The 24,698-nt window shown below is 37.6% G+C and overlaps 1 protein-coding gene across 13 annotated transcripts in view; it reads right to left on the reverse strand.

The window, feature by feature from the left end:
- Nucleotides 1-17,189, reverse strand: part of ODF2L (outer dense fiber of sperm tails 2 like) — a 36,658-nt gene extending 19,469 nt beyond the window's left edge. For 2 of the 13 annotated variants that reach the window (XM_058538425.1, XM_058538421.1), the window contains exons 1-9: nucleotides 16,530-16,997; nucleotides 12,762-12,831; nucleotides 9,647-9,805; nucleotides 7,620-7,752; nucleotides 6,828-6,956; nucleotides 5,097-5,156; nucleotides 4,899-4,970; nucleotides 4,219-4,335; nucleotides 675-860 (exon numbers count right to left, since the gene is read on the reverse strand). In XM_058538425.1, the coding sequence (XP_058394408.1) occupies nucleotides 675-860; nucleotides 4,219-4,335; nucleotides 4,899-4,970; nucleotides 5,097-5,156; nucleotides 6,828-6,956; nucleotides 7,620-7,752; nucleotides 9,647-9,805; nucleotides 12,762-12,831; nucleotides 16,530-16,551 (948 nt within the window). In that variant the 5' untranslated portion in view covers nucleotides 16,552-16,997. Of the gene's footprint in view, nucleotides 1-670; nucleotides 861-4,218; nucleotides 4,336-4,898; nucleotides 4,971-5,096; nucleotides 5,157-6,827; nucleotides 6,957-7,619; nucleotides 7,753-9,646; nucleotides 9,806-12,761; nucleotides 12,904-16,148; nucleotides 17,000-17,035 lie in introns of those variants that run through there. The other 11 variants (XM_058538431.1, XM_058538430.1, XM_058538434.1 and 8 more) reach the window with 11 other exon arrangements.
- Between the last annotated feature and the right edge of the window lie 7,509 nt (nucleotides 17,190-24,698).

Below are 24,698 nucleotides of genomic sequence, written 5' to 3' on the forward strand. Positions count from 1 at the left end.
AAAAGAGTAAATATTTTATTAACTGGTAATTGAATAAATGTAATAATTCGTCAACAACAAAGCACTAAGTCCATTTTTCAACTTTGTACTACACCCAAAGATAACTTTCACATGGTGTGTTTACGTCAGCGTATGGTTTTTAATGCATTACAGAGTTTAATGAAGTGAATTACTGAAAAAAGGCATATGGCCTAATAACATAAATCAGCATTTCCCAAACTGGTGCTGCTCAGAACCAGTTCCAAGAGTTGCTTTGTGGTAAAAGAAGAGTTCTGTGGTTAAATAAGTGGTGGGAAACTCTGAGTTCAATACCCTTCATTACACTGCTCTACTGAAGGCCTCCTCAGGGCCTGTAACATGCTAACATGCACTGTAAATTTCCAAGGGGGAACATGTATAAAGTGTCACCCTTAGTTGGCCATAGAAGTTTTGGGACACACTTAACATATCCTTTAAGTAAAGTTCCCAAGGAAATGCCGATATAATTCAATATGCAAATTTGACATTTTATGTAATCTTTCAAAGTAAAGACTAATACAAAAAAGTAAGAGTAAAGTTTTTCTAGCATTAATAGTATTAAGAGAAGAACAAAACTATTATATTAAGCATCATGACATTAACTACATAAACTAAGTACATAAAATAGTTATTTAAGAAAGAATGTATACACTTGCCTGATCTCTAATTTGGGAAGTAAGGTTTTCAACGTCTCCAGTAAAATGTTCAAGCCTTTGTTTGTAAATTTTAGATGCCTTTTTTAGAGCTATTGCTTTTTGTTTACTTGAATCTTTCATTGCTACAGTCTCATGCTTATGCTTTTTCAATTGCAAGTTCCATTCAGCTATCTTGGTTTCTAAGCTCTAAAAAAATATTAGCAGCAATTAAATTATTTTAGAACTCCAATGTTTATGTAAACACTATAAAAATACGTAAATAATCTTCCACATAGGTTTTATCAAAAGGATTAATCATAAGATTACTATAAAGCAAAACAGTGAAGAAAGATAATTTCACCATTGTTTATTTGTAACCAGTTATAGAATGCAAATTTAAAATATATAAGCCTATATAAAACTAATGCTACTTGTATTATAGATCCTAATGTTGGTGATTACGGTAAAAACACTAACTTCCTTAAAACTTTTGTGATTAACTAGGACTTATAAAAATTTCACATCTAGAATATTACATAGTATTAGTTATTGCAAATCAAAAAACCATAACTGAGTCAGAGACAATTCAAACAATAGCTATACAAAGCTCAAAGGAGTCAGCAGTGCCTCAAAAACATTAGAACTCTTTAGTTCGAATGATAAAGGCTTAAAGGAGATATGATAAAACTATAGATCATGAAGGGTATAGATGAGATAAACATACTTACTTACCAAATTTTAATTTACTGGAATTAAGAGACATGCCTTTACACTTGAAAGAGTTACATCAAGGACAATAAAAATACAGCTTTACCCAATGAGTAGTAAGTTTGTGGAAATTCTTATTCTAAGACCAAACATGTTTAGATAAATGAATGACTGACTACCTGATCCATAAGAGTTAGGAGGGGTAGAAAGATGTTTGAGGGCATGTTTCTATCCACTGAGTTTCATGGTGTTAATCGGCATGACTGTTTCCTTTACATATCTCTTGGTGACATAACGAGAGAGAGAATATTAGGTTGGGTGGATGACGGATATGATTTACAGTGATAACTCTCATGTTTTTATTTCAAATTATTTTAAGACTTTGTATTTAAAGTATTTGAGTATTAAGTATCTAAGAACTTAAAGATTTAAGATTTTAATGCTTTTACATTCTTTGAAAGTTGTATATAGACTGAAAAGAATGTAAAATTATTACAGAATTTAGGTTTTAGTCTCCCATTCATTGGATAACCATTTTAATAAAAAAAAAAATCAAGGAAGTCACAGTAAAAGATATGGCTTTTCTGCTTAATTCTGTGATGAACAAAAACTATGCTTCTTAACTTCCACTAAAATTGAGATTAAGAAGTACATCTTAAACAAGATTTAAAGACTTGATCTCTTTGAAAAGTCACTAAGTAGACTAGGAGAAGAAATAAAACATTCTTAAATTGTCTTTAAAAATCTATCTTAACTAAGAGTTCCCAGGAAACATTTTAATAAGTAGTTGGGGAAAACCAAATAAGAGCAGTACAGTAAGTCGACTTAAGAGAAATGAAGACCCACAAAAAATACAGCTGTCGTTCTTCTACGAAACCACAGGGTGTCATCAGCACGCCAGGAATAATTGCTACACTTTAAAAAACACTTTTAAACACCAAAGGTGAAGTAAATTTTTTTGAACAAGGTTCCAGTAAACACCTTCTCACTGGATTTATCAAATCCCACACGTAAGGACTATTAGGAAGTGTACTGAAACTATCAAATTATTTTTATAGTTTCAAAATAAATAACCTCTTACAGTCATTTGCCAAATGAAAGGCACCAATTTAAAGTCAACTATTTGCCTTTTCTCATTTACAAAGAACTATATATGCTGCATAGTATAAAGATAATTATTTTCTATATCTCCTAAAACATGAAAATATTCTAATTCTAACTGCTATATTATAAAGATCTAGAGAGAAAAAAATTGGTTCAAAGTATCTTTGGGATAGTTCTCAGAGAATTATAATGTAATTTAAAATTTTTAATGACCCAATATAATAAACTGACTCAACAATAGTAAAAAACTGGGATTTATGTTACCAAACTGAGCTCATTGTGTTTGTACTCTAAAAAACAAATTGTTAAAACTAAATCAAAGAACTAAATTCTGACCCCCAATTACTTAAATTCCAAAATTGTGTGTTAGAGGGAAGGTAGAAAAATATCAGTAACCTAATGCAACTTCTTTTAATCATTTCTAAACAGTTGAATTTTTATAAAGGAATTTGAACTCAAAGTATTAGACAGGAGAATGTAATGATAAAATCCTAGGATTTTAGCCTTATATTTTCTCCAAATTATCATAGATATAAAAAGTAACTGTTAAATTTAATTTTAAAAAATCATTTAATATTTCATTTTTAAATTAAGGAAAATATTTTCAAAAACTTCCCCAACTGCTATTTGAGGACATAATTAAAAATTGCGTGAGACGTAGATGATTGTCTGAGATGTTAAATCACATGTATTCTCTTGCATTTACCATGAGACAGCAATGCAATACCAACTCGAGTTTATCTGCTGTGCCCCAGGACACCGATGCAAAGGACACAGAGAATCTATGGGGGAAAGTGCTTAAAAGCACATGTTGGGAGACAAAGCACAAAATTTACACCTCCTCATAAGCCTGCTTAATGTCCCTTTGATGGGTTTTTTTGTAATTAAAAAAAAAAACAAACACCCCAACTGCAGTCTTGAAACATGTGCCTCAGGTTGCAGACATCTGCTATTACTCAGGAGTGCAAAAGCAAACAGAAATGTAACACAGAAGTCCTCACACTCAGTGGGGTTTGTCTTTGTACACTTCTCTTCTGAAAGTGGGAACACTGCTTCTTTTCCTTTGGCAAAAATAATGACAGTAGTTCCAATTAGCCTGTCATATCATAGCATCCTCAAATTCTTTTCCCAAAGTGACTGTGAGGCTTCCAAAAGAATATTTAAACCACTCAGTGTAAATCAAAAAATTCCTCTTAATTATACTGCTAAAAAACTGTATAACAAGGAGATTACTCAATTATCAAAACACCAACCTAAAAACCTAGATTAACTGATTTTAAGGTTGTTACCATTAGTAACAAACACAAAAATAATAAACATTTATTGACTGCTTACTAAATATGTGTGAGAGTATTTATGTATGTATAGATATAGAAAAAAGACTGGAATACTAGATACCAAAATGTTACCAATGGTTTTGGTGTTTTTAAATTATTTTAATTTTCTCTATTTTACAAATTTTCCACAAAAAACATAAATTATATAATAGGAAAGATTTTTTTTAAGTAATTCAAGCTCTACAAATCCTTCCTGGATTGGCACTAAAAAGAGATAACATTTTATATAGGGATTTGGAGCCAAATCTTTAGATGGGCCAGAAATCTTAAAATTAAGATTTGCCTCAAATATGTATTTCCCATGGCAACACAAATTGAATTCTTTCAAAACCAGCAAATTCCAGAATTAAGGTAAGTCAATTAGTCATTCACTAATTTTATCACTTAAACTATAAAAATGGATGAATATTTATAACCTTTATGTATTCTTTTAATTTATTATTCTCCACTTCCTTTTTATGAATTTGGAGCTGTAGTCGTTCATGTACTACTTTTACTGATTGTGAAAAACGGTTTGCTTTCAAAGCATTTGCCTAAAACAGAGAAAACAAAAAAATGTGTTATATCTGTATTTCTCCACAATCTTTAACTTTAACCATATTTAGACATGACCTAAAAAGTTCATAAAAAAGCAAAGTACCACTTTACATAAACCACGACTCCCCCATTACAAATGCATTTTATATAAAACTATGGGGATGTTTTTTCCTCCCTCCTTTCATTTAATGGCTCCTGATAATTATCTCTTTTTAAAAATTCCCATCTATCCTCATAAGTAAAATTATGGGTATGTCCTACAAACACTAAAATTCCTCAATTTATACAAAAATTAAAATATGATACAAATTTACATAGTTCCTAACATATAGAGATCTATACCAAGCACCCTGACTGAAACACCATAAAAATCTAAAAATAAAAAAAAAACTTTAAAAAATAAGACGCTATATTTGATACATAAAACTTGTAAAATATCCAAATAAGCTAAAAACCTTTCTGTTTCTATTTCTGAGGATATGGGGGCCAGGATGGAAAGAAGGGAAAAAGAGAGGCGATATTAAGAAATTATGGTGAATTAAGCTCAAAATTTGCTTACCTTTTCATTCTGAAACAAGCAAGAAAGTTCCTGGATATAGGTCTCCTTTTCAAGTATCTTCTTCTTAAGATTCTTCAGCAAATATAAGGTAAAATTTAGAAATATCAAACTTGGATAATACTCGCCAATGTTATAAAACCAAGCAATATACAAACAAAAAATGTCAGAAGAACAGACACAAAGTTTAAAAAGACTTACAGTATTTTCACTTTCATTAACAGTTAGCTTCTCTAACATGCTGGATAAACTGTTCCCTATCTGTGAAAAAAAAGATGTTATAAATCAGTGGTCACAAACTGTAGTTCTCTACATAAAGAAGTAGAAAGTGGAATAATCATCACTTAAGAAATTAATATGGACAACTACCATGCACAATTCAGATTTTTTAAAAAGTTAACTATCAGAAGGATTTTTGCCTAAGTGTTCCAAATCATTTTTTGTCTACAATTTATGAAATTACTTAATTTACTAAATTAATCTCTAAAAAATGCCTCAGAAAGTATAAGCCAATGACATAAAAATCACAAAAATACTGTATACAAAGGAAGCTCACAGTGTTTATAAATAGGTAAAAATTAAAAACAACCTAAATTCTCGCAATAAGAAATTTTTTAAAGAATTATAGCAAATTAGTAACAGCATTTTATGTAGACATTTTAAATGAGAACATAAAAGAATGTTTATTCATTTTGAGGGTCACACTCATGCTTGAGAATGTGAAAAAGCTAAGAATTCCTTTCACCCAAAAGCATATATGCATGTACATATAATGCAAACTTTTACACACAATTTCAAAGGGTTCATGGACTTCGAGAGCCCATCCTTGGACTCTGTAAGGGTACACAGTGGAATTGCTTGGCATGCACATATGTTTTCATTTCTCTTGGGTATATACAACTTGTAAATGAATGTTCACAGCAGCTTTTTTCATAACAGCCAAAAAGTAGAAGCAACTCAAATGTCCATCAACTGAAGAATGGATAAATAAAACTGGTATACCCATACAATGAAATATTATTCAGCAATAAAGAGGAATGAGGTACTGATATGTGCTACAACATGCATGAACCTTGAAAACATAAATGAAAGAAGGACGTTATGAACAACCACATACAATATGATTCCATTTATATGAAATGTCCAGAATAGGCAAATCCCTAGAGACAGAAAGTAGATAACGGGCTACGGAGGGGTGGGTGGGGTTGGGAGGCAAACTTCTAAAGGGCGTGGGGTTTCTTTTTATAGTGATGAAAACACTCTAAAATTGTGGTGATGGCTGCAGAATTCTGTGAATACACTAAAAATCATTGAATTGCCTACTATAAATGGGTGAATTGTATGGTATGTGTCTATAATCAATAAAACTATTACAAAAAAGAATATATGAATGTATAAATACAATGTACACAGGAGCTTAAATTCTAAGTATTTTATTGTAATCAGCTGAATGAAGTATAACAATGAAAGTTTTGTTGTTTTTTTTATAATTTTATTTATTTATTTTTTCCCCCAAAGCCCCAGTAGATAGTTGTATGTCATAGCTGCACATCCTTTTAGTTGCTGTATGTGGGACACGGCCTCAGCATGGCCGGAGAAGCGGTGCGTCAGTGCACGCCCGGGGTCTGAACCCGGGCCGCCAGCAGCGGAGCACGCGCACTTAACCGCTAAGCCACGGGGCCGGCCCACAATGAAAGTTTTTGAGATAGAAAATAAAAATATATTTTCTACAAAAACATGCTGTTTTCATGTAGAAATATTTATGAAACAATTAAAAAGTAGGGGTTAGTTGAAGATGGTTATTTTCAAATAAAAATTCAAGAACTATTTCCATTTCAAATATATGAGTATTTTAATTTCTGTAGTTTGAGAAATAATACACCTCCCCAAGTGAGAAATTTCACCATTAAATTAGCGCGTAGTGCTTCTTACTTGTTGGTATTCTGTCTTTCTAAGATGATGTTCTAAAGCTTGTTTTACTTGTTTAAAAGTGTCTAATTCTTTTGTTAATATTTCCTTCTGTTTAGAAAACTTCTCCAAATTCGATGCAGAAAGATTAGCCTAATAAAATATAAGAACCACACACACATTTTAAGACATAGCATTAAGACACTCAAATATAATATTACTATTCTCGAAGAACACTTTTTCCTAGTAACAAAATCATTCTTTTGCACATAGTAATAGTAAATTTTGCCAAGTTTATTAATAGTAAATAGGATCTGTTACATAGTACATTAAAGTAAAATGAAATCAAAATAAAGGCTTAAACCCTAAAGTATTGCAGATATTTATTTTAATAAAACTAATAGAAAACAATTTATTTTTTGTCCCGAACTCAAACTTTGGTACACTGAAATTTTAGAATAGTTTTCTACTCTGCATAACACTATAGAAAATAGATATATTTCATCTCCCAGAATATTTTAGTTTTAAATTCACTCTTGAGAAAAGTAGATTCTCTAGTTCAACTCCAAGTAAGTCAAGTACCAACGTATCCAGTTTCTAGCATAGCCTCTTATCAGGTGCATGCCTGAGATTACTTTTCAGGAAAAGAATTGCAGTTAATGACACAAGACTAAAGAACACTGATAATCCTGCATTTTTTGGTATCAAATACCAGTATTGGCAATAACTACTTTAAGATATGAGACCTCAGTTAATGCATTCTGGGTATTATGCTAGCTTTTCATTTTATTAGATGTTCACAAGTCAAATACTCACATTTTCAAAACTAATCTCTTCAATGGTGTCCTTAAATAATGGCAAAAGTAATTCTACAGAACAGGTTGCCAACTCAGCTGCCTTAAATGTTGCTTCCAATTCAGTCTTTTCATTTAGGATGTCCTGCTTGAGGCTAATTACACATGCACAAATAAAATTTAAGTTAAAACTGTCACATAAACTAGTTACACTTTTTATGAAAATATAGCATAGTCTGACTAAATATTACAGTTCCATAAATCGTTCTGCAAAATGTAACAGTAAATTGTCACTGAAAATGTACGAACTTTTTTCTATACTTCCTTTCTACACTTACTATACATGGAAAGACAGTTTTTAAAATGTTAAAAATATGCAAAACACGAAGCCATTAGCAGTGTTTCAAGTGCTATTTGATAATTATTCAATATCCCTTGTCTGGTTTGTAAAACGATTTGTCTGAATGTGTATGTCTTTTTTTTGTTCCCTTCCTTCTCCCTTACTCAAACCCAAAAAATTTCTTTTTCTAGATCCTAGTCTCAAATCCTTTCTTGAAACTTGCTGGTTTTCACAAAAAATTTCCTGCAGAAGAAAGAATAAGCTAAACAAATGGAGCAAAAAAAACCCCTAAAACTCTCCAGGTATCTAACAATCCTTCACATTTGACTTCACATTATTATCATTCAAAACAAAACTGATATTTGCCTTCTTGATTATGTTTTGCCTAGACAATACTGTGTATCACTGTAAGATACATTTGTTTTTTTGGTCACATTTTTACATTCTGAAATCAGGATGCTTCTTATAATCTTTGTCAGTCAGGAGGCAGTCCTGACCTGTCTTTCCAGCACAAAATCAAAACATATAGAACGGGTGTCCAACACTCCGGAGAATATCCCAGAGATGGGGTGCAACACTTTTCTAACCCTTAGGAACGAAGGGTCACAGAGAGGGGTTCAGGGAGTTGGTGAAATAGGAATGCTTAGCAACATTCCAGAAGCAAGATTCCAATGTAGGCTGGCTGTATACTGTAATTAAGAGCTCAGCACCAATAAATTTTATTTCATTTAAAGATGCTCCTAATAAACATCATGTCATCAATACTCTTAATAGCAAGGGCAACTCTGAGTCAAAGAATGATTCAGAAGAGTTAGACTTTGAGTATAACGAAGTTTTGAGAATACCTTAACTAATTTATTTCACTCACGTTTTATTTTTATATAAGTACAGAGTTATTTGCATTAAAAATCTATGTATAATTAAGTCTGAAGGAGCTTTTTCAAGATTTATAAATAAAATTCCAAGTAATAAGAAAGCACTGTATCTTGTTTACTTGGCAGCTCTTGTCTTTCTTTATGGAACATAATATAATGGCTCATCCACAATTGATGGCATCTTAGTGGCTATGTCAAACAACAGACAGGGTTCTTAAGCACCACTAGCCTAAAGTGATGGGCCTAAGAAGATGCTGGCTATAAGTGACACCTGTCCATTATGAAAAACCATGGGCAGAAAGTCAACAATGATTATGTATGAGAAAACATCATTTTCATTTATAACAAGCTAAACCAGAAGCTGGACTATACCATCCATACGGACAATAGTGGTATTTTAAGATTATCATTTTTGAGGGCAATGAGTCATATAAATAACAAGTGTTATTCCTCATTCTAAAGAAGCAAAATATGACAGGTGCTTGTTATACAGCAATATACCAAAGGACAGTCAATTATCGTTTATTAACTACATTTCCAATATGCCATAGTATTTATATTTTCATTTACCTTAGTTAAAAAGCCTTATACTTGACACATTCTTAATAAGTAAGTTTTTCATTTTTAATTGCTTTCATTAAGGTTCCAAAAAACTAGTCAAATTCTGCTAAATGAACGCATTTGTAATCAGATTAAATAAATATATGAATTACTAGATTTGAAGAAGATATTCACGAAAGAATGCTGTATTTGATTCAAATAATTTACAATATGGACAAAACATGAAACTCTGAAACCAGAAAATGAGATATCCCCTGCTATTGTTGAGAATACCATCTGAGATGACTTTCACTGGCATGCCGTGGTAAATGTTCCTTCTCTGGTCTACTTTTAAGATGGGAAAATAGTTCTTCTGAATGACTTCCGTCATTTGAGGGCTTCTCCATAAATTCAGTAAATGGATTTGTAGGTGGCTTCCACAACTTCTCCAAGCTGAAAGTTAGGAAATATTTTAGTTATTAAACTTATCACTTCAGTAAAGATTTTTTTCCTGTCATAACTCTGTGATGTAACATAAGGACTCTACAGATGTGTACAAGACTATTTCACAAAATCAAAATTATAACTGCTGGGGCCAGCCCAGTCGCGCAAGTGGTTAAGTGCTCGCGCTCCACTGTGGCGGCCCGGGGTTCGCCAGTTTGGATCCCGGGCGCGCACTGACGCACCGCTTGGCAAGCCATGCTGTGGCGGCGTCCCATATAAAGCGGAGGAAGATGGGCATGGATGTTAGCCCAGGGCCAGTCTTCCTCAGCAAAAAGAGGAGGATTGGCAGATGTTAGCTCAGGGCCGATCTTCCTCACACACACACAAAAAAATTATAACTGCTGTTCGTTGTGATATTAATTCAAACCAGTATCAAAATTGCATAGCACAACCATTCAACAATTGCCAATTTCCACACAAAGTTTCCAAAAGGCCCGCTATTTTCTACATAATGACAAGAATGTAGAAGTTATTATTAGTCTATTTCTTGAAGTATTATAATATTATCTTAATCCAATCAGACGAGAAAATGGAATAAAAACCATGCGTTAAACTATGGTCCTCAGTTTCATTAGATCCATCTAATGGGAAATGCATGTTATTTATGCCTAGAACAGTAGAAATTCAACATACTTTCAGAAATATTTGGCAACAGTAGCTACAAAGAAAATACAATATTCTTTTGAAAGTAGACCTTTCAAAATTAAATTCACTTATTCCTATTTCTCAGGTCAATCTAGGATACTCTTTGGCAATAATGAACAGACAGATGATATTACTTCTAAATTTTACTAAATAATCTAATTGTTTTCACTGAAACTTGGAGATGTCACTTTGAAAATGTGAATATTTATGAATTTCTTTAAAATTGTTTCAGTTCAAGTAATGAGTTAGCGCTTTAGCAATCATTAAGGCTGTGTTTTCACAACTCTAATATACGGTAATGTGTCTCCCTGACTTCATTTTATGTTTCTACAAAACTAAATGTTATATTTCAGGTTTTCTGTATTTTTTCAGAGATATTTCACCTCTTTGTAATTTATTTTCATATTTCTGTATCACAAAATATATGTTCAAGAATTTTCAATACTTTAGGTAGATGTTGAAAATTACCCACAACATTTAATTAGCAGTTCAGAAGCCTTTCAAAGTGTCTGTAAAAATATCTTTATTTTTGTCTAAAGGTTCTATACACCACAGAGACAAATATTTAGGACGCAGGCCAATGAAAAGCACGCTGATATTTTTGAAATACCAACAACTCATGTTCAAAAGGAACTGCTGAATAACCCTACAGGTAATCTAAGATGACCTACTTGAATGCTACAAACATGTAACATCCATTGTTCCGGGCATAACAATATTTTGAGCTATCCGTAGTCTAGAAAAATTACAACTATACAGACATGCAAAATCAAATGAAAAACTAAGGGTGAAAAAGAACATGCTTTGGATAAGTCACTGCAATCAAGAGAACTGATGGGTACAGCTGCAACAGCCCCCCCACTCAGAGACGAATTGGTATTTATCTTTCATCCATTCACTTGTTTAAATATTTGTCTCTCTGTACACTAGAATCTCAATAAAGAATGTCTCATTTATATTTGAATCTTCAGTACCTATGAGCCTTGTAAGAGCTAAGCAATAACTGAAGGAGAGGACTCAGGCTTAGAGCAGCTATGAATATGATGAATGAAGATTGCTGCTTTTTACTTAGTCATCCCTTGATTCATCTTTTTTGGGGATCATTAAAAGAAAAATGGTTCCTGTATTTGGAATAAAAGTTCAAAAGTCAATACTAGAGGATAGGGATCTTCAATTTGTAGAAAATATTTTATGAGATAAGATTCAATTTGTCATCAGAATTTTAAATGAGTCCTTCCTTGGCTTCGTGGGCTACTGGCAGCTATATATATAATTTTTCTAAAAATTTTGTCACAAGATAAAATCATGCAACATTTTTGTGCTTCATCACCTATAATTAGTAACTGTGTTTTATCTTAAAGGATAAACAAATAATATTAACAAATTATAAAAATAGGGATTTTAGTGATTCTTCAAAACACAAAGCAGAACACTATATAAATCAAGTCTCATATATTTCCGTAGAAATTATTAACAATCATATTCTTACATTCTAGAAATATTTTCCAGGATAAAGATTGTTCAAAAGTTCCAAGGCACTCTAGTATTTTCGTTTTGTGACTATAAGCAAAAACATATGTGTGGTGAACAATGTAATAATTTTCTTTAGCATAAAAAAATCTTGCCTTTATAAAAAAAAATGCTATATTTTAGTTGACCAAATGTATTCTTGTATGGAAAAGCAGATGTTTCACAAGAAAATGTTTTCAATTATGCAGAATAAACTGCCAGCTGACAAATGTATTATACTTTCGTACAACTTGTTAGCAGTGAAACAAAGACACATTTTCTGCAAACATATTTAATGATCAAATCCAAGATTAGCAATTTTAAAATATTTTAAATGTTTAAAGAATTAAAATTCCTATATAGAGATGACTTTACCAGCTCCCTCCCCAAAAGGCATGTACTTAAAGCTTTTCCCAAGAGTGGTCATGGGTTTATGGTGATTCAGTTACACTCACTAAACTATGTTCCGTCTTGGCCCACAACAAGCATTTGAGGGATGGCTGTTCAGGGGCCATGATGCTGGCCACGGTCAGAGAAAAGAAAGATCACAGTCCAAGACCCTCCTTAGCACCCAGATTGTTCTAAGTAAACTAACCAGCTGCAGACAAATATGTATTTAAAACTAATCTCTCTAAAGAGAAAAGCATATGAATCTCGCAGGTTTCAATTTGTTTTGCCAAACACTAATTCTTGGAAAACCAGCTCCCAATGGCTTCAAACAAAATCACACAGCCTCTACTGAAAAACTCACCATGAAATATTCAGCAAGGAACGCAAAGTAGACACAGGAACGCTGCTCGTTTCTCTCGTTATTCCAGACACTAGTCAAAAATTCACTAGAGAAGTAATTGCATGGCTTTTTAGCTCCATAATGAAAAAAATGTATAGAAAATCTGGAAATAGGCAAAGAGCAAAAAAACCAGAGATGGAAAATAGATCTTATAAGTAAAAGCTACCAAAATTGGAAAATACATGTTTTGATATAAAGAGGTTAACTTGGATAAACAATTAGCTAATGCTTCTCTGCAATGAATAAAGAGAAAAAGGAATTTAAATTTAAAAGAGGGGTTGCAGATTGGATAATATGAGGGGAAAAAGTTGACAGCAAATGACTGATTTGTAAATATAGGATGGGTACTTCAAGGCCTAAGTTCCCCCTTCTTCCCAAAATATTTCCCTGACTGCTCCAGCCCACCAAAAACCCTAAACACCTAACACTGTGTGATTTTCAGAATCATACAAATGCTCGTATTTCAGTTTTCTTTTAAACTTGCTATTAAATCTGTGGGGGCAAATATCACACCCATCACCCTTTGCCCTCAGAAATTAGCTAACACACTGGGGCCAGCCCAGTGGCGTAGCAGTTAAGTTCACACGCTCCGCTTCAGCAGCCCAGGGTTCGCAGGTTTGGATCCTGGGTGCAGACCTATGCACCGCTCATCAAGCCATGTTGTGGCAGGCATCCCACATATAAAGTAGAGGAAGATGGGCACGGATGTTAGCCCAGGGCCAATCTTACTCAGCAAAAAGAGGAGGATTGGCCACAGATGTTAACTCAGGGCTAATCTTCCTCACACACACACACAAAAATATTAGCTAACACAGTGAGGGGCATAGGTTAGGTTCTAATATATAAGTTAGGGTGGCCAAATAATTTATTGCTCAAACTGGGACAATTACCCAGGAGATCGGACCAAAGACATTCAGAATACTGCCTAGTCACAAAGTCAGCATCCTTTACCAGATAAACACAAAGCACTATCCTTTCCTTCAACATGAGGACAACTGCTGCCATGTATTAACAGAGCACTGACTGATCTTAGAAACATCAGCTCACAAAAAGCCTTAGGAGATTGTTATTAACATCCAAAAGCTACAGATGAGGAAACCAAGTCTTAGCAAGGTTAAGTAGCTTGCCCACAATTACAAGTAAGGAAGTGGTGTGAGTCAGTTTTGAATCAAGTCATCAGATACTAAAACATAAATAAATATAAGAATCTACACAACATACAAACTTGCTCCAATTCAGTCAGGTTTTAACAACACTCTTATAAATTCAATTTATATTGAAAAAATGAAAATTGTTCTGTACAAGGAAATGGAGGATGAATAAGATTAAGCTCCTTGAAGGAACAGACTACAATTCTAAAGAGAGGGCAGTGAACAGACCACTAAAATCCAGTGTGCTCAAGGCGGTGACATGGGACTCATGGGTTACCATGAGAGCGTATGGGAGGATCCTAACGCCAACTGGCAGGATCCTGGGAGACTTCCTAGAGGAGGTGGAACCTCAGTAGAGTCCTGCAGAACAAGTTTCAGCTTGGCAAAAGGGAACAGGAAAAGGCGTTCCAGGGAGAGGTACAGGACCAGCAAGAACAAGGAATCGTGAGGGAACATGACTTGTAAGGGCAAGTGGCAAAGATGAGACTGGACATGGTGAAAGCAGTCACTGTATGCCAAGCTTAAGGCTTGAATTTTTTCCTAAAGATTAAGACAGACCATTAAATAATTTTAAGCAGAGGAATGACAGCTCAGAAGTGCATTTTCAAAAGAAAAATCCAGTCATAGTTTGGAGAATGGACTAGGCATATGGAGAGGAGGAGGGTAGAAGCAGTGAAAACTGGTTACTAGGGTCCCAGAGAGAAGAAATTCCAACACTCTTTTCATGTAAAAAATTTTGAAGAAATCAAATAAAAGCTGTTTCCATTGGTGATAAAAAAACAATGAAGGAATTAGAATTAAAATGCCAGAATAAAAAGAGATCAGTACGGAAAAAAGTAATCAAATATAACACTTCATTTACCCATGACCATCTGAATGGATTGCTCCACATATAAATTCCAGATAATAATAGCTTATCCCTTTAAGTACCAATATTAACCTAGACCAGTTTGAAAAAAATCTTTTAAAAGTATTATTTCTTCCTTCCTTGCTTCTTAAACAGAACATAGATACACTTAACATTAATTTAACCACTCTTTGATGATTCAGAGGCAGCACATTAAAATGAAAGAATACTAGGCCAGACTCATCAGTTCTTACTCTTTATGAGTCACCTGACCTGGACAACCCTTAGCCACAACGAGCCTAGGCTTTCTCTTCTACGAAACGAGAATAACTTTTGCCAGCCAAAGCTGTGGTGAGGTTTGAATAGAAAGCAGAAGCATTTACAGGTGGGTTTCGTTTGCTTTTTTTTTTTTTTAATTTAGGGCCCCTTTGGCTCACTCTGTTGGGGTTGCTTTCCCACCAGGTCTTCTCTTTAATACTTTTCATTTCTTTAAAAAAAAGCCATGCTGGGGCCGGCCCGGTGGCGCAAGCGGTTGGGTGCGCGCGCTCCGCTGCGGCGGCCCGGGGTTCGCTGGTTCGGATCCCGGGCGCGCACCGACGCACTGCTTGGTAAGCCATGCTGTGGCGGCGTCCCATGTAAAGTGGAGGAAGATGGGCACCGATGTTAGCCCAGGGCCGTCTTCCTCAGCAAAAAAAAAAATAAATAAAAGAGGAGGATTGGCGGATGTTAGCTCAGGGCTGATCTCCTCACAAAAAAAAAAAAAAAAAAAAAAAAGCCATGCTGAGTCAATCACCATTCCTGAAATTACTTGCAGACCTGAGTTATTCCTATAGAACGAACTCTTATCTTCAAAACAATTCTTTCAAGATCTATTCTTTGCAGAATTGTTACAAGGCATCTTAATGTAGTCATAAATTGACAGTACTACCAAACGAAAGCCTACGGAAAAACAATTATTGACCTCCAACAGAGTTGTGCCCAGTGGGTATTATTTCAACCTTATTGCTATACCCAACTTCTTGGGTCTCATTCATTTGTACAGACCAGGCACAATGAACAATAGCAACAGAAACAAAGCCATTTGCTCAAACCTTTGGGTATTTGGGATACAAAAACTACACTATTAATACATATCAATCGTGAAAATAGAAGAAAAAGAGAAGCAAAACATGGATACCTGGCTGTTATTACGAACACGACCATGACATTCTTATTGTAAGTAGAAGGGTATCAAACTAATTTTAAAAGCAGACAGGCTTTCTGCGGTTTGTTCCTTTAACCATAACCAACCAAGTGGTGCTTAAAACTATTCCAAGAACCTTATTCATTCAAAAGCACCTGAAACCTTACCATGCGCTAAGTGACAGGGAAACTTTGTCTCCGCACTAGACTGTATCCCCAACACCAGCCAGTCCTGCTATGGCTGTCTCAGTGAAAAAGCACCACTTACTGACCACCTATACTCAAAACCCAGCACTGCGTTTACTTAATCTCTTTTATTACAACCACTCCTCAGTGACTATTACCGTCCTCATTTTACAGATAAGGAAACCGAAGCCAAGGATAAGTGACCGGCCCAAGGCCACACAGCTGGTTCACTGGCAGAGCTGCGACTGAACGCAAGTCGGCCTCTAGCCAAGGATTGAAGGGGTCTCCTATAGAGGCTGGAATCTAGAAGGACCCCGGAGAAGGAATTATTTCCTGAGGTTTTCTGGAGTATTCGTCACTTACGGAGCCCCAGGGTCTCCCACATTCTGGGATATTATATGGTGGGCACTTAAAAGCCAGGCGAATGAGTAAGAAAGCACCATTTCGGAAAGAAACGCAGCCTTGTCCGAGGTCGGCCCGGTCAGGGCTTGGCTCTGAACAAGCACCCTCGGCTAAGATCCGCTCTGCTGTCCCTGGGACCACTCCATTCCTAAGAGTACGAGTGTCGCTGCCTTGTTCCAACCCAGGTCGTCAGTCTGGCGGAAGTTCAGGGTGTCGGCAGAAAAGGTGTGGGGTTCCACCCCTGGGCAAGCGAGACGGCCTTCCACTTCTGGGACCCGGCCCCGCCCAAAGGTAGCCCAGGCGTCCGTACCAAGTGCGCGCCAATCCCAGACGGCGCGCCTACGCCCCCACCGTGCGTCATCACGTCGCCGAGACGTCAGCCCGCCGCCGATGCGCTGTGAAAGACGTCCGAGGGCCTGAAAGGGCTGACGACTCGCGAACGTTAGCGCAAAGTCCGGCGAGCGTACCTGTGCTCTCCAGCCCTGGCTCGGCTCGGAGGGAGCGGGACGCAGGGGGCTGTGCAGGGAGTAAAGCTAGGAGGGAAGGCAGGGACGCCAGGCGGGAAGCAGGCGAATTCCTAGATCCGCTTACGGCGGAAGAGCGCACGCCAAGGTGCAAATAGGCCAAAAGCAGAGCTAGTAACCAGCAAGAGGCTTCTCTGGCAACGGGCGCCCCGCCCCTCGCGGCGCAGCAATTGGCCGGTTCGGGGAAGTGAGCGCCGGCCCTGTTGCTATTGGCGGGAGTGAGGGGGCGGCGCCTGGAAGAGGCGCTGTGTCTCGGTCTCTTCTCAGGGTAAACTCTTTTTCTTCAAACCTTTTGTGTTACGGAAAGGGCGGCAGTTGTGTGTAGTTACCAAAAATCTTAACTGAGCTCAACCAGAAAGAGAAATAATGCCGATAGATTCCGAATTTTCTGACACTTGGCCTGGAAGAGCCCTGCTTTTGCTTTTTAAATTTGAAAAAGCGAAGGCAATTGCAACTGGAGGAAACCTGGTGTGAATGTATGGTATTGCTGTTTAGCTGAGATCCTTCCCTGGGCCTCTGTTTTCTCATGTTAAATGAGGGAGTCGGACGGTGATCTCCAGGGAGCCTTTCAGGTCTCAAGTTCTTGGTAGCTGTGCTGCAGCCAGCTGGTATGGTTTATAAACTCCTTAGCAAGCGAGGCAAGATTTTATTTGGAAAAGAACTTGATCCAACGCCTCAACTTAATATTCGTGTTAAGAATCGTACGCCACAAATAGAGCAGCTATCAACTGAGCAGTTTAATCATGGCATACCTCGTTATTGATTTTACTAAAGAATGGTTTTTATTGATGAGTCCAGCAATGCTTCCCCCCCCGCCCAGAACTGTGATTGTCCAGCAAAAAATTCACGAGAGGTAAAAGTTCATTGTTAATGAACACATAACTGTTCCATATATGCAAATGCTATAAAGCACCTGGGACTGGGGATTTAAGTACCTGCTCTCTCACTGATGGATTATGACCTCTGGCAAGCCGACTAACTTCTCTGGGACAATTTTCTCATGGGGGTGGGGGGGGTGGGATGAGAGGAGGGGGACAGGTGGAGTTAGGGCAAGGAGCATAATTCTGAGGGCCATTCCAGCACTAACCTGGGATCCTAGCTAACCTTGCGAACTTGTCATAATTAGAGAAATAATGGGACACAGAAGTTAGTCTCTTCTTAGGAAAAGTACTTAGTTTAATTAAAATGCATTGGTATTAGATGTAACAACCTTTATAAGACATTCAAGAGGAAACATTAACAAAATCTCAAAGTCAGACTTCTTAAAAATAATTATATAAGATTCTCAATATTGACCATTTTAACTGACTTGTCCAGGTAAAGTAAATATGGCATCACTCATCCTCTAAATATAATCTGTTCCTGATCTCTGGTTGGATAGTCAATTTTTGGATAGAAAGATCCCTTATTCCATTATTATTTAAATAGGAAACAATAATTCATTCCAGCCCCTCCCCAAACCCCAATTTCCCCAGATATCATTAAACACTTGACCAGCTATGAAGCAATCCACCAAAGATTTCCACATAATTTAAAGTAGGGGCCTGCATACTTTTTCTGTAAAGGGCCACATAGTAAATATTTTAGATTTGTGTGTTATACAGTCTCTGCCATACAACTACTTAACTCTGCCATTGTTGAACAAAAGATGCCATAAAAGATACATAAACACATGAGCTTGGCTGTGCTCCAATAAAACTAAATAGGTAGTGGGATAGATGAGGCCACAGGATATAAATGATATAAATCATTTAAAATATCAAGTGCCTAATAAACATTGAATTTATTAGTGGTACATTTGTGTGTAGGTTGCAACCATGCAATATTGCATGGAAATTGTTTTCCTTCCTCATGGTGACAAATATGTACTATAATGGAAAAATAGCAAACAATGAAATAATAGGTTAAAGTTCCTTGATGAATACAAATAATACTTAGCAAAATAAAAAATCAAACTGTTTCCAGAGACGGCCTCCAAACAATTCTTCCCATCCCTGTACACACATCAAAAGTGGAGTCTATTTCCCCTCCCTTTGAATTTGAACAATAAAATGTGGTGAAAGTGATCCTAGGCCAGTTCCAGACCTAGGCCTTGAGAGACCTAGTAGTTTCTCTTTCCTCCCCTGAAAGCCAGGTACCGTATAAGAAATCCAATTACCTTGCTGGAGAGCAAAACCCAGCCAGATCCCAGCTGTTTCAGCCACCCACCTGAGGTGCCAGACATGAGAGCCATTGACTTGCAAGGCCCAGCCATCTTCCCAGCTGAATGCAGCTGTATGAGTGACCCTAACCAACACCACGATCCAAGGGGATGTAAAGTGAAACAACTTTCATTTTAAGGGGATACCCTAATATGTCCCAGACCACTGGACCCAAGAAAATTCACTGAGGTAGCAGAACCCTGAGTTTTCATACTGTTTATCCCCTACTCTCCGAATCGCATGTGTTCTTTCCAATGTGTTTTGTTTTCTCTTGCTGTTATAATGAACTTAGCGGCTTAAAGCAACAACCATTTGTTCACAAATCTGTAGGTCAGAAATTCAGGCAGGATTCAGCTGGATGGTTTTTTTCCCTCCACGTGGCAACAGCTGGGGTCTCTCATCAAGTTGCAACCCTACTGCAGCTGAAGCTGGAATATCCAAGATGACTTAACTTGTGTGTCTGGTGACTTCCTGGACTCAATGAGGAGACTAGAACCTCTCCCACCCCATCCATATGGTTCTTTATGTGGGCAGCTGAGTTTTTCTTTTGATGGCACCTGCATCCCAAGAGTGAGTGTCCCAAGCAGCAAAGGCAGCAGCTGCAGATCGAAGGCCACAGAAGTTATACAGAATCACTTCTGCTGCATTTTGTTATCTAAAACATACCGGAGGACCAGCCCAAATCCAAGGGAGAGGGTAAAAGAGTCCACCTCTTGATGAGAGAGTGTTAAGTTCACATTGCATCTAGGGAAAAACAATTTACTACACAAGGCATCTATTGTATGTGCTAGTTCCTGTTCACCATGTCCTATCAGCACAGTATCATAAATGTAGTAGACAAAAGTGACGTCCCATTAGGTGGTGAAATGATCATGGTCTCTGCACGTTAAATTATGACAGAGAACTAGAGGGTTAACATAGATAGCCCTTACGTTAGAAAATAAATTCTCTCACATTTTCTCACTTCCAGTTGAAAGCAAGCCACTTCACTTGTTCCATGCATATTAGAATGAGCAAAAGACATTTGCCAGGGTGATATCTGCACACTAGGTGCTAGGAATTGTGTTTATTCACCTGATAAAAAGACTACATCTAGATGAACATTTTATTTTATTTTATTAAATAATTTTTTATTTTATTTTTATTTTTTGTGTGTGTGAGGAAGATCAACCCTGAGCTAACATCCATGCTAATCCTCCTCTTTTTGCTGAGGAAGACCAGCTCTGAGCTAACATATATTGCCAATCCTCCTCCTTTTTTTCCCCCAAAGCCCCAGTAGATAGTTGTAAGTCATAGTTGCACATCCTTCTAGTTGCTGTATGTGGGACACGGCCTCAGCATGGCCGGAGAAGCGGTGTGTCTGTGCGAGCCCAGGATCCGAACCCAGGCCGCCAGTAGTGGAACGCACGCGCTTAACCACTAAGCCACGGGGCCTGCCCCTAGATGAACATTTTAGATGATCCATTCGTATTCTACACAGGCCAAACAGAAGGTTAAATGGGAGTGTGATGAGAATCACCACTCCTGCATCTTTAAAGTGTTTGATGGTGGCACCAATCACTGAATTCCACTGGGAATATGGTATTGCTTTTGGTTTTACTCTTTTGGTGAAATAGGGCAGTTCTAGGGGCTTCCAATTGGTCTTCCTATTATAATAGCTATAATTCAAGAAGCCAATGCCAAGATGTTGTAAATCTCCGTTAAGGTGATGAAGTTCAGGTCTCTCTTCATCAGATCTAGTAATTTCTCATCATACAGATCAAGTAGGATCTTAGTAGGCTGTCCATCCATTTCAATTCTAGGAACACCATGATCAGTTACTGCTAAAGATCCCTCCTAGTGAAATAACTATGATTACTGCTCTGGCCCTGCTGCCTATTACAGTAAGCACAGGGAATTATGGATCCCATTCAATGGCAGCCTCTCCTAACTTCATCCATGAGCTTAGAGGACAACAGCTACAGCACTTTTAGAGGACTCTGGCATTCTCCTCCCCAACATTTTCTCAATGCATTAGTGAAGAGAAGGTCCTCTGGGTCCTCTCAAGACACGTTTGGAAGTAGATGACTGGGTCACACATGGTAAATCTAACAGTCTCTCCCTAAGTCTTTCAATTCCATCCTCCAAAATACAACAAGGGAGGCCGGCCCCGTGGCTTGGCGGTTAAGTGCGCGCGCTCCGCTACTGGTGGCCTGGGTTCGGATTCCGGGCGCGCACCGCCGCACTGCTTCTCCGGCCATGCTGAGGCCACGTCCTACATACAGCAACTAGAAGGATGTGCAACTATGACGTACGACTATCTACTGGGGGGCTTTGGGGAAAAAAAAAAAAGGAGGAGGATTGGCAATGGATGTTAGCTCAGAGCTGGTCTTCCTCAACAAAAAGAGGATTAGCACGGATGTTAGCTGAGGGCTGATCTTCCTCACAAAAGATATATATATATATATATATATAAAATAAAAATAAAATAAAATACATCAAGAGATGTCTAGCATCTCAATTTTATTTAGTGCAGGCCACCACTGAGTCCAGGTTTCAACCAACCAACTGAGCAAACCTTTAGAACTATTTCCAGATGCTCAGGTAAGCACAATGAATCCATGGTCTCAGGTAAGTACATCCATATTCATAATTTTGGTCTCATCAAAAATTGTATTCCTTCATCCCTGGTCTAACACTCTTGGAACTCATTATCATATTCTATAAGTTTCTGCCAATATAAATAAGCAAAATAATGCACATTTTTTAGTATGAAAGCCTTCTCCCAGGTCAGACTTTTTAGTTGTTCCCTGGAACATACTGCGATCTAACTATATGGATCTATACCAGTGGTTCTCAACATTTTTTTTTTTAATCACAACTGGGGGTGGCAGGGTACTACTGGCATCTACTGGGTGGAGGTCAAGGATGCTGCTAAACATCCTACAATGCACAGGACAGCCTCCACAACAAAAAAATTATTCAGCTCAAATGTCAACATTGCAGATGTTAAGGAACCCTGGCCCAGTATGGAGGATACAGAGGCCACTAGGCACCTATAGCTATTGGACATTTAAAATTTGACTAGTCTCAATTCAGATATGTTGCCAGTGCAAAATACACACTGATTTTACATATGAAAAAAGAATGTAGGGCCAGCCCGGTGGCGCAAGAGGTTAAGTGCGCGTGCTCCGCTGCGGCGGCCCGGGGTTTGCCGGTTTTGATCCTGGGTGTGCACCATCGCACCGCTTGGCAGGCCATGCTGTAGCAGCGTCTAGAGGTATAAAGAAGTAATAACAGTGAATTATAAGAAAAATCAGCAACTCTTCAAAAGATAAATTCCTCAGGTGAAGTTATTTCAGAATTTTCAAAGAAGACAAGACCAGTCTTATAAGACAGGGAAGGAGTTCTTCAGAAAGCAAAAAGCTCTGTAGCGTCTGTCTATCAAGATGATAGAATTATCCTAGTCCACCCAAACAGCTCCACTATAATTGTCAAGATCCAACTCCTTCTCAGTCAATGCCTTAATTTTTCACCTAAGAGAACTGGTGAGTCTGTTTATTCAACTTTGTAATTCAGCTGTGCACAGCATTAATACTTGATTGAATATATCATCCCAGCAAACCATAGAGATACCTTTTTAAGGCAATCATAGAACCTCTCTGGACCTCTGAGCGTATCGTATTTTTCTTTAAGCATGTTAGTGCAGTTACAAAGAGCAAACCCACCCCACAATTCTTGTATTCTTCATTTCTGCCATTCTCATCAAAGGCTTGCCTTCAATAACTACGTACTTAATTGCTGATGACTACAGGCCACTTTTAAATCGAGGTATAATTTACATTCAATAAAGTGCACAGATATTAAGTGTTCAGAATATGAGTTTTGACAATTACACACCCAAGAAGCTGCTACCTAAAACAGTGGCGCCGAGGATTCAGAGGAGCAGGGCCCTGGCTCTGTTTGAGGCCAGGCAGGGATTTTTTTGTTGTTGCTTAGTTGGTTAGCTTTGCTCTTGAAAGTTGGGAAAAGGAGAGAGAGGAAGATCTCCCAAGATAGAAAGAGGCTCAGGCAACTTGGGGACCAGGGAAGCTCCACATTTGTGGAAAATTATTTAAAGAATACTAATGCCTTCAGTGACTGGTAAAAGTTTTGTTTTATTTTTCTGTGACTTATACCTCTTTAGCTACCTCTGTGAACTCTTCAATAAAGTCTAAATTGCTCACAAATACAATATGTACATGTTTCTTTGGAAAACTCAAAACACTACGTTTGAGACAACATAGTCTCAGCACAGAAGCAGCACGTGTGGATGTAGGAAAGAGGAGTTTTAAGAAGTCCAGTGTCCAAGTAGTTGCAGAAATCTAGAAGGGAGCTTGGTCTTCCACAGGCCATGGAATTGACATAGACAAAAGCCAATTATGTGTAGGCCTCTGAGGAACAAGGGGACCCCAGCTGACAATAACTGATAATTATATCAATAATAATAACTATAGCTACCATTTATGGAACACATGGATAAGGCATCAAGAACCACGGCCTTCTGTTATAAACTTAAACTTGGACTATATTTTTATGTTATTTGACTGCGGATAACTACAGATCTCAGATTATTTTCATGTCATTGTTTCTCGTTTTATCTCTTCTGTTGTCAGTGAGCATTATGCTAGGCACTTCTGGGCTGGCAAGGAAGTATTCCTTGAATCCTCTTTCAATAAGCTTACAAGCTGAAGGGCTTTTATTCTACCTTCACAGCAAAAATATGCGATGGAGAGGGGAAAGGAAACTCCTAGAGGGCTGAAGGAAGGCTAAAAGAAGACAACCAAAACTGTTGCCTTAGCTCTGTCCCTCTCCACTGTTTCACCTGCCTTCAGCAATCACCCCCTCGCTGGCCCCTGCTTCCACCCTTGTCCTCGTCACAATAAGGGAGTCTGAAAGTCAGAATGTGTCACTCCTCCACATCCACTGTGGTTTCCCATGTCATGAGTAAACTCCAATCTTTCCCGCGAGCTTCAAGCCTTATGTGATCTGTGCACTAGACAAGGCCTCCATGCCACAGCTCCCTCCAGTCCAGGGACTCTGCACGGCCTCTCTCACCACTCTCTCGGTGCTCCCTCCAGGCACCCTCCAGCCTCGGGGGCTTCCCACGCACCCTTCTCTCTGCCTGCACTGTTTCTCTCTCAGATGTTTGCACTGTTTCTTCCCTCACTCCTGACAATCTTATCGGTGAGGCCTTCCCGAACCACTGATACAAAATAGCAAACCCCAACTTCCACCCTCTCATCACCTCTCCCCCTTACTTGATTTCTTATTCTCCACACCACTTTCACTAGATATCCCATTACATTTGTTTGTTGTCTCTCTCCCTTCTCCAGAATGTAAACTCTGCCAGGACAGGCACGTGGTCCATTTCATTCACTCATATC

Source organism: Diceros bicornis, chromosome 4 (genome assembly GCF_020826845.1).
Source record: "Diceros bicornis minor isolate mBicDic1 chromosome 4, mDicBic1.mat.cur, whole genome shotgun sequence".
Classification (NCBI taxonomy): domain Eukaryota; kingdom Metazoa; phylum Chordata; class Mammalia; order Perissodactyla; family Rhinocerotidae; genus Diceros; species Diceros bicornis.